The sequence below is a fragment of the Ornithorhynchus anatinus genome, chromosome 16 (genome assembly GCF_004115215.2).
Source record: "Ornithorhynchus anatinus isolate Pmale09 chromosome 16, mOrnAna1.pri.v4, whole genome shotgun sequence".
Lineage (NCBI taxonomy): Eukaryota > Metazoa > Chordata > Mammalia > Monotremata > Ornithorhynchidae > Ornithorhynchus > Ornithorhynchus anatinus.
The window spans coordinates 45,312,245-45,323,251 of NC_041743.1; the positions used below are offsets into that span (position 1 = coordinate 45,312,245).

General features: G+C 49.7%; 1 protein-coding gene across 1 annotated transcript; it reads left to right on the top strand.

Moving 5' to 3' along the window:
• Nucleotides 1-5,989: 5,989 nt before the first annotated feature.
• ATP5IF1 (ATP synthase inhibitory factor subunit 1) lies at nt 5,990-8,643 on the top strand. The gene is made up of 3 exons (XM_029080350.2): nt 5,990-6,106; nt 6,253-6,365; nt 8,370-8,643. Exons 1-3 carry the CDS (start codon nt 6,020-6,022, stop codon nt 8,509-8,511), a joined length of 342 nt encoding a protein of 113 aa, XP_028936183.1. The 5' UTR covers nt 5,990-6,019; the 3' UTR covers nt 8,512-8,643.
• The last annotated feature ends 2,364 nt before the right edge of the window (nt 8,644-11,007 follow it).

Sequence of the window (11,007 nt, forward strand, 5' to 3'; positions counted from 1 at the left end):
CAGCCGGCGTCCCACGTGACGTTTGTAACGGCGCGAGGGAAGCCCGCCCCGCCCCCCCTCCCCTCACGCCCTCCCCTCACGCCCTCCCCTCACGCCCTCCCCTCAGAATAATAACGATGGCGTTTGTTAAGCGCCTACTAAGTGCAAAGCACTGTTCTGAGCCCTGGAGAGGGTGAACAGGTGGTCCCCCGCGGGGTTCACCGGCTTCATCCCCCTTTTCCAGCTGAGGGAACTGAGGCCCAGAGAAGTGAAGTGACTTGCCCCCCAGTCACCCAGCTGACAAGCGACGGAGTCGGGATTCGAATCCACGACCTCTGACTCCCCGGCCCGGGCTTTCTTAGAGAAGCGGCGTGGCTCGGTGGCAAGAGCATGGGCTTGGGAGTCAGAGGTCGTGGGTTCGAATGCCGGCTCTGCCGCTTGTTAGCTGTGTGACTGTGGGCAAGTCACTTCACTTCTCTGGGCCCCAGTTACCTCAACTGTAAAATGGGGATGAAGACTGTGAGCCTCATGTGGGGCAACCTGATGACCCTGTATCTCCCCCAGTGCTTAGAACAGTGCTCTGCACATAGTAAGCGCTTAACAAATGCCAACATTATTATTTTTCTCCCGAGCCATGCTGCTTCTCGCTGTATTGAGCGCTTACCTCGGGCAGAGCACAGAGACACGTGTCTGCCCTGACACCCTGGCCTCCTCACCTCACTGGGCCTCGCTGCCCTCGGCGTCCATTCATTCATCCAATTGTATTTATTGAGCGCTTACTATGTGCAGAGCACTGGGCTAAGCGCTTGGACTGTACAGTTCGGCAAGAGATAGAGACCATCCCTGCCCATTCATTCATCCCAGCTCGGCCACTTGTCAGCTGTGTGACTTTGGGCAAGTCACTTAACTTCTCGGTGCCTCAGTTACCTCATCTGTAAAATGGGGATTAAGACTGTGAGCCCCGCGTGGGCCAACCTGATTCCCCTGTGTTTACCCCAGCGCTTATGACAGTGCTCGGCACATAGTAAGCGCTTAACAAATACCAACATTAACATTATTTATTGAGCGCTTACTATGTGCAGAGCACTGGACTAAGCGCTTGGAGTGTCCAATTCGGCAACCGAGAGAGACCATCCCTCCCCATTCATTCAATAGGATTTATTGAGCACTTACTATGTGCAGAGCCCTGGGCTAAACGCTTGGAATGTCCAATTTGGCAACAGATAGAGACCATCTCTCCCCATTCATTTATTCAATAGCATTTATTCATTCATTCATTCATTCAATAGTATTTATTGAGCGCTTACTATGTGCAGAGCACTGTACTAAGCGCTTGGGATGAACAAGTCGGCAACAGATAGAGACAGTCCCTGCCGTTTGACGGGCTTACAGTCTAATCGGGGGAGACGGACAGACAAGAACAATGGCACTAAACAGCGTCAAGGGGAAGAACATCTCGTAAAAACAATGGCAAATAAATTTAATAATAAATAAATTTATTGAGCAGTTACTATGTGCAGAGCACTGGGCTAAGCACTTGGACTGTACAATTCAGCAACAGATAGAGACCATCCCTCCCCATTCATTCATTCAATACTATTTATTGAGTGCTTACTATGTGCAGAGCACTGGGCTAAGCGCTTGGAGTGTCCAATTCAGCAACAGATAGAGACCATCTCTCCCCATTCATTCATTCAGTAGGATTTATTGAGCAGTTACTATGTGCAGAGCACTGGGCTAAGCGCTTGGACCGTACAATTCAGCAACAGATAGAGACCATCCCTCCCCATTCATTCATTCAATACTATTTATTGAGTGCTTACTATGTGCAGAGCACTGGGCTAAGCGCTTGGAGTGTCCAATTCAGCAACAGATAGAGACCATCTCTCCCCATTCATTCATTCAGTAGGATTTATTGAGCAGTTACTATGTGCAGAGCACTGGGCTAAGCGCTTGGACCGTACAATTCAGCAACAGATAGAGACCATCCCTCCCCATTCATTCATTCAATACTATTTATTGAGTGCTTACTATGTGCAGAGCACTGGGCTAAGCGCTTGAAGTGTCCAATTCGGCAACAGGTAGACACCATGCCTGCCCAACAACGGGTTCACAGTCTAAACGGGGGAGGCAGACAGCAAACTAACAGAACAAAACAAGTAGTCTGCCATCAATATCATCAAGATAAATAGAATCGTAGATGTATACACATCATTAACGAAATAAATAGAGTCATAAATAATAAATACAAATATGCACAAGTGCTGTGGGGAGGGGAAGGGGGAAGAGCAGAGGGTTAAGACTGTGAGCCCCGTGTGGAACAGGGACTGTGCCCAACCTGATTACCTTGTAATAATAATATGTAATAATAATGACGGTATTTGTTAAGGGCTTACTGCGTGCCAAGCACTGTTCCAAGCACTGGGGGAGATTCAAGGTCATCAGGTTGTCCCATGTGGGCCTCCCTGTCCCCATCCCCAACAATCACCATCATTATTATTATTATCCCCATTTTCCAGATGAGGTAACTGAGGCACAGAGAAGTTAAGTGACTTGCCCAAAGCTGACAAGTGGATTAAAACACAAGATCTCTGACTCCCAAGCCCAAGCTCTTTCCACTGAGCGACACTGCTCTCATTCATTCATTCAATCATATTTATTGAGAGCTTACTGAGTGCAGAGCACTCTACTAAGCTCTTGGAAAGTACAATTCGGCAACAAATAGAGACAGTCCCAACCCAACAACGGGCTCACAATCTAGAAGGGGGGAGACACAACAAAACAAAACAGGTAGACAGGCATCAATACTGTCAATATTACTAAATAGAATTATAAATATATACACGTTAATAAAATAGAGTAATAAGATAATATGTATATATATACACAAATGCTGTGGGGTGGGGAGGGGGGTAGAGCTTCTACAATTTTTACAGCACGTATCCACCCCAGCTCTTAGAACAGTACCTCGCACACAGTAAATGTTTCACAAATACCATTAAAAGAAAAAGTCAGAAGACCTGGCTTCTAATCCCAGCTCTTCCATTTAATTGTTTTGTGACTTTGGGCAAGTCACTTTAACGTTTTTTGCTTCATTTCCCTCATCTACAAAATGGAGAAGCAGCATGGCAGAGTGGATGGAGCATAGGCCTGGGAGTCAGAAGGTCATGGGTTCTAATCCCAGCTCTGCCACTTGTCTGCTGTGTGGCCTTGGGTAAGTCTCTTTGCTTCTCTGTGCCTCAGTTACCTTATTTGTAAAATGGGGATTGAGTTCGGGAGCCCCATGTGGGACAGGGACTGTGTCCAACCGTATTTGCTTGTATCCACTCCGGTGCATGGCACAAACTAAGTGCTTAATAAGACCACAGTTGTTGTTATTAATACCTGTTCTCCTTTCTACTTAGATTGTGAGCCTCATGTGGGAGCCAATTATCTTGTCTCTATCCCAGCGTTTAGTACAGTGTTTTACACATAGTAATCGCCTAGCAAATGCCACAGTTATTATGTAAGTGGGAAGAGAGAGAGGCCTTTGTGACCTGAGAGCTCAGATGAGAGAGCACAAAGGTTTTGCACCTTCTTCAAAAAGATTCCTTGACTGTCCTTGCCCTATCACCAGAACCATAGACAGTCAAGCACGCCTGTCTGCTTTTCTGTTGCCCCCTTGAGAAGGCCAAGTATTGGTCAATACTTGGTCAATGCTTGACCTCCTTGGGGGGCAGGGACAGGAATTCTGGGTGTGGGTATTTAGCTGGGAAGATTTATTCCTTCGGTGGAGAGGGCATCACTCTAGCGAGAGTCTCCCATGGGTATGGAAGAGTTTGTGCCTTTTCTAGACTGTAAGCTCAGTGTGGGCAGGGAACTTGTCTACCAACTCTGTTATACTGTACCCTTCAAAGTGCTTAGTACAGTGATCTGCACACAGTAAGTGCTCAATAAATATGATCGATTGATTCTCCTGTGGGGTGACATGTTTCCGTTTGCTGCAGTTGACACTGTCTTCAGCTTTGTCACTGCCCCACGATCCCCTCAAAGCTCCCATCCGTCAAGAACCACTCCTTTGCTGATTACCTCCTACCAGGCCAGCCTGCGTCCCACAGTTATCTCCCAACTTCAGCTGTCATGTTGCGCAGCATCTGAGGCTGTGCTTCACCACTCCCTTGAAGGTTTCTTCGTCCCCCTGCTGCTGACATCACATTTCAGCACACCTGTCAGCAGCTCTCTGGGGACCCTGTTCCACTCATTCGAAGTCACCAGTGAAAGTGAGCCGACCTTCAGCTCCAGAAAACTGTGTCCCAGGGCTTTATAATTTAGGATCCCATCTTGCCACTCGACGTTGAGTATGGCCCAATAATGTTACAAACGGACATGGACCTGTGCAAGTTATTGTTTGTGGAGCTTAGTCTCTACTTCGCTGTGCCTGTTACCTCATCTGTAAAATGGAGATTAAGATTGTGTGCCCCACATGGGACAACCTGATTACCGTATTACTCTAGTGCTTGGCACATACTAAGCACTTAACAAATACCTTTATTATTATTATTTCATTATTATTATTTCACTTCTCTGTCTGTTACCTCATCTGTGAAAGGAGATTATGACTGAGCCCCATGTGAGACATGGACTATGTCCACCCTAATTATCTTGTTTCTACCCCAGCACTTAGAACCGTGACTGGCACATCGTAAGCGCTTAAGAAGTACCATTTAAAAACAAAACCCTTTAGCGCCTTTATTCTCCGTTCCTCTGCGACTCAAGCCCCCTTCCCCTCCCCTCAGCACTGATCTCATTTGTATATATTACCCTATTTATTTTGTTAATGAGGTGTACATCCCCTTGATTCTATCTTGAGGATGTTGTCTTGTTTTTGTTTTGTTCTCTTTTGCTTTGCTGTCTTTCCCCCCACCCGTTTAGACTGTGAGCCCGCCATTGGGCAGGGACAGTCTCTAACTGTTGCTGAACTGTACATTCCCAGGGCTTAGTACAGTGCTCTGCACATAGTAAACTGTGAGCCCGACACTGGGCAGGAATGGTCTCTATTGAGAGCTCACCTCCTCCAAGAGGCCTTCCCAGACTGAGCTTCCCCTTTTCCCCCTGCTCTCCCTCCCCCTTCCCCCTTCACCTCCCCTCAGCTAAGCCCCCTTTCCCTCTCCTCAGCACTATCATTTGTAGATATTTTTATTGCCCTATTTATTTTGTTAATGAGGTGTCCATCCCCTTGATTCTATTTATCGCGATTACGTTGTCTTGTTTTTGTCCGTCTGTCTCCCCCCATTAGACTGTAAGCCCGTCATTGGGCAGGGATGGTCTCTATCTGTTGCCAAATTGCATATTCCAAGCGCTTAGTCCAGTGCTCTGCACCTAGTAAGCGCTCAATAAGAACTATTGAATGAATGAATGTTGCCGAATTGTACATTCCAAGCGCTTAGTACAGTACTCTGCACATAGTAAGCGCTCAATAAATACTATTGAATGAATGAATGTTGCCGCAAGCGCTTAGTACAGTGCTCTGTACATAGTAAGTGCTCAATAAAAACTATTGAATGAATAAATGTGGCCGAATTGTACATTCCAAGCGCTTAATACAGTGCTCTGCACATAGTAATCACTTTATAAATATTATTGAATGAATGAATGAATGAAAATAAGCGCTGCATAAATATGAATGAATGAATGAAAATAAGCGCTCCATAAATACTATTGAATGAATGAGTGAGTGAATGAATGAATGAATGTAAGCGCTCCATAAGTACTACTGAAGGAATGAATGAATGCAAGCCCGGTGCAAAGCATGCCGGGGGAAATGGGGAGGGCCTTGTCCCTCCGCGAGTGGGTCACGGCGCACGCGCACATCCGTCGCCCTTTCATTAGCCGAGCGTACCCTTGAGCGGGGCCGCCGCCAGGTGGCCCCGCCCCCTTCGGCGGCGATTGGCCGTCGCCGGCCCTGCTCCCGCCAGGATTGGCTGCCGGGGCCGCCCGGGGGGCCGGTGGTAGCGCCCCCTCTGGGACGAGGTCGGCGGGACGCGCCGGCGGACTCAGAGCCATGGCGGCGGCGGCGACGGCGACGCGGTTGGGGGTGTGCGGCATCAGGGCCCTGCAGGCCCGCGGCTACGGCTCCGACGCCGGCCAGGTACGGCGGACCCCGGGACGGCCTCTCCTCCTCCTCCTCCTCCTCCTCCTCCTTCTCCTTCTCCTCCTTCTCCTCCTCCTCCTTCTCCTTCTTCTCCTTCCCCCGGCCCCCCAGCCCTGACTCGGCCTGTCCCGATGTCCCCGCAGCTCGGGGAGCTGGGCAAAGGGGCCGGCAAAGGCGGCGGCGGCGGCGGCTCCATCCGCGAAGCGGGCGGCGCTTTCGGCAAGAAGCAGGCGGCAGAGGAGGAGCGCTACTTCAGGTGAGGCCCTCTCACCCCCGCCCCCGAAGCCTCCAACAACCGGGAGCCCAATTCCAAAAGACCCCCCAATTAATGATGATGATGGCATTTGTTAAGCGCTTACTATGTGCAAAGCACTGTTCTAAGCGCTGGGGAGGATACAGGGGGATCAGCTTGTCCCACGTGGGGCTCACAGTCTCTATCCCCATTTTGCAGATGGGGTAACTGAGGCCCAGAGAGGTTAAGTGACTTGCCCAAACTCACCCAGCTGGCAAGTGGCAGAGCCGGGATCTGAACCCATGACCTCTGACTCCCAAGGCCGTGCATGTCCCACTGAGCCACGCAGCAATTACTTCCCCTCGGTGGGGAGGACCCTTTTCCTCCCTAAAGAAGCAGCGTGGCTCAGTGGAAAGAGCCCGGGCTTGGGGGTCAGAGGTATGGGTTCAAATCCGTGGTTCAGTGGAAAGACCCCGGGCTTGGGAGTCAGAGGTCATGGCTACGAATCCCGGCCCTGCCACTTGTCAGCTGTGTGACTGTGGGCAAGTCGCTTCACTACGCTGTGCCTCAGTTACCTCATCTGTAAAATGGGCATGAAGACTGTGAGCCTCACGTGGAACAATCTGATTACCCTCCATCCACTCCAGCGCTTAGAATAGTGCTCTGCACATAGTAAGCACTTAACAAGTAACATTATTAAATCCGGGTCAGCCCCTTGTCAGCTCTGTGACTCGGGGACAGTCACTTCACTTCTCTGGGCCTCAGTGACCCCATCTCTCTCCCTTCCCCTCCACACTGTGCTCATTTGTATATATTTTTATTACCTCATTTATGTTGTTTATGAGGTGTACATCCCCTTGATTCTATTTATCGTGACTGTTGTCTTGTTTTTGTCCGTCTGTCTCCCCCCAACTAGACCATGAGCCCGTCATTGGGCAGGGATTGTCTCTATCTGTTGCCCGAATTGTACGTTCCAAGCGTTTAGTACAGTGCTCTGCACATAGTAAGTGCTCAATAAATACTATTGAATGAATAAAATGGGGGTGAAGACTGTGAGCCCTACGTGGGACAACCTGAACACCTTGTATCCTCCCCAGTGCTTAGAACAGTGCTTTGCACATAGTAACAAATTCCATTAATATTATTTTCCTCCCTGGCCCTCTATCCCCACCTTACCCCCAGGTGAGCCCACAGGCGGGGACACATGAGAGGGCAGGGGGTAGTATTGCTTGGGCAAGGCCAGGGGTTGAAGGCCTCCTTTTTTACTTTCTCTCTCCCTCTTCTTCCGCCATCCCGGGCTGGCCCGAGCCCGAATTGACCTACGGTCCGGGAAGAAACCCTCTCTGGCTCAGGCCCCAGGCGGAATAAGCTGTGCCATCCTGGCCCTGGCTACATCCCCGACGATAGACCCTCACCCCTGAGGGCGGGGGTGGGTAGGGCAAGTTGCTGAAGGCCTCGGGAGTGGCAACTCCAGAGAAGACTGGCCCTGTTCATTCAGTAGTATTTATTGAATGCTTACTATGTGCAGAGCACTGGACTAAGCACTTGGAATGTACAATAAGGCAACAGATAACATCCCTGCCCAATGATGGGCTCATGGTCTAAACGGTGGAGACAGACAGCAAAACAGAACAAGACAAGACATCATCAAGATAAATAGAATCAAGGGGATGTACACCTCATGTGCGGACAGTGTGCTGCAGGGCAGCCCTGGGGATGCCCAGGGAAGGGGCTGCCCTAGAACTCCTTTAGGCTGGATATCGAGCTGCAATCAAGAAGACCAGGTAGGGTAGGGGCAACAGGAGAGCCCACCCTGCCCCACCCCGAAAGCCCCATCTGTTACCCATTCCCAGAAGCCAGCCCAGCCCTAGCCATTGAGTGCCTGGCTCCAACCTCCACTTCAGGGGTGGCCCATTCCAGGTGACCCAGGGTCCCTGGCGGGGAGCAGGCAGTAAGGGGTCGGGAACGGTTGACTCCCTGGCCTCGGCTGGAATTTCATAATCAGCCCCAGGGGTGGTGTCCTTGTAGGGAAAAAGGGCAGGAGCAGCTAGCTGCCTTGAAGAAACACCACGAGGAGGAGATCTCTCACCACAAGATGGAGATCGAGCGCCTGCAGAAAGAGATCGAGCGCCATAAGCACAAGATTAAGAAGCTCCACGGTGATGACTGAGCCGTGGCCCCCGAGGTCCCCCCCATTAATCAGGGCCCAGTGTGTGCCGGGCTCCCACTTGCCTCAAGCGTGACATTCTCTGTTTGTGTTCTGCTGCATCCCAGCGTGGTAATAAACTGATGGGTAAACCAATGGCCTTGCTGATTTGACTGTGGGTCCAGGGTCTCAGGCCCATATTTAGAAGAGGGGGCTGCATGCATGCTGTCCCAAGTGCTCAGTACAGTACTCTGCACACAGTAAGTTCTCAATAAATTCGATTGACTGACCAGCAGAGGCATAGATAGGTGGCCACTTGTCCGGGGGCTGGCCTTTGGTGGTCCAAGAGCAATAGTCTGGAAGGCAGGAAACCTGGCTGGGTTCAAATCCTAGCTCTGTCATGGACTTCTGTGGGCCTCGGGCCTTGGAGGATCACCTGTAACCTGGGGAAAATTATCCTGTCTCCTGAGGATGGTAGGAAAAGAAGGGAGGAAAGACACTCTGGAAACCAGAAGTGTTCCCCTCACCAAAGGTCTTACTGGCTTTGAATGCTGAAGAGGCCAAGGAGGAAAAATAAAAGTAGTAATAATCTATTGTGATAATCATCGTTTGAGAAAGCAGGAAAGGGAAATTTTAAAAAGCACCCTGGCTACATCCATGGAAAATCTGTTTCCCCCTCACTCTCCCTTTGTTGGTTCTAGGACATCTCCTTTGTCCTGAACATGGCCTACATTCATTCATTCAATCATATTTATTGAGTGCTTACTGTGTGCAGAGCACACATGTCCTAGGGAGCGGGTTACAGAGGGGAGGGAGGTCCAAGCGTTTACTAGAGGTTTGAGCTAATGCCCCCTGGGCAGATGCAGGTCTCTGACTGGAGGCCTGAAACTGCTTTCCCCATAGCTACAGGCAGGGATGTACAATCCCAGCCACCTTCCCCCAGGGAACTCCTACATTTAAACACCCCTGGATTCCTAGAGGTGTCAACTCCAGACTGGTTAAATCCCAGGCCTCCCGACCCTCTGCGGAGGTCCCAAAAATCTATAGAATTCCCTTAAGGGTGGCAGCCTGCCCTGGTGACTGGAGGGGCAGGGAATCCAAACTGAGGGGTCTCTTGGGGCTGTTTCCCACCCAGGGAAGGGGCAAGGCCGAGCCTGCGCAGAGTGCTGCCTGCCTCCGGTCCGCACAACTGTGGCGACAGGTTGGGGCTTGTTTTGGACTGTGAGCACAGGTGGTTGGGTTGGCACTCCCTGGTCCAGGTTGAAAGAGTCTCCCCGACCTAATCCGTCCTGCCCAAACAAGGCTAAGAAAAGAGTTGGTTTGGGTTTTCCTTTGGCGAGTGATTGGAGAAGCAGCAAGGCCTAGTGGAAACAGCCCTGGCCTGGGAGTCAAGACCTCACTTCTAATCCTGGCTTTGTCCCTTGCTTGCTAGGTGACCTTGGGCCAGTCAGTCAATTTATCTGTGCCTCAGTTTCCTCAGCTGTAAAATGAGGATTCAGTTCCTTTTCATTCGTATTGAGCGCTTACTGTGTGCAGAGCACTGTACTAACCACTTGGAAAGTACAATTCAGCAACAGATAGAGACAATCCCTACTCAACAACGGGTTCTCTCCCTTCTGCTTAGACTATGAGCCTTAGGTGGACCAGGGTCTGTGTCCAATTTGCATGTATTATATCAGTCCCATTGCTTAGTTTAGTGCTTTGCAGAGAGTAAGCACATTTCAAATACCACTATTAGTACTATTAATATACCTCTTTGGATTACTGGTGGTTGGTGGGGTGACGGCATATCTTGGACATTAAGCTTACTGTGGGCAGGGAACGTTTCTACCAACTATTGTACTCTCTCAAGCGCTTAGTACAGTCCTCTGCACACTGTAAGAGCTCAGTAAATTCCATTGATGGTGAATAAGAGGGATCAAGAATTCCGGGCTGCAAGAACAAACACAGATTAAGGCTGAGCCCAAGCCCATTCTTCCCTGAATTCCTTGGATCTATCGACCAATGGTTTTATTGAACACCTACTACGTGAAGTGTACTGTACTGATTTGAGTCAGTGGACTCAATCTTTGCCCTTGAACTTAAAAATATCACAAAGGAGACACATTGAATATTTTACAAGTAGGAGGAAAAAGAAATGCCTAGGTGAATACATACGTGCTTAAATAATAAAGTACATAATGGGTTCAGCGCATTGTCTTTAGAATTCCATCAGTTCTTAACCAACAGTCAGTTCTGCTTACCGAAGGCTTACAGCGAGTCAAAGTCAGTCCCTAGCCCCGCTCTATCCTGCGAAAGCAGTCACAAGCCTCACCCGGGCATTTTAGTCAGGGTTATAATAATAATCTTGGTATTTGTTAAGCGCTTACTATGTGCAGAGCACTGTTCTAAGCGCTGGGGTAGATACAGGGTAATCAGGTTGTCCCACACGAGGCTCACAGTCAAATCCCCATTTTACAGATGAGGTAACTGAGGCACAGAGAAGTTAAGTGACTTGCCCAAGTCACATAGCTGACAAGC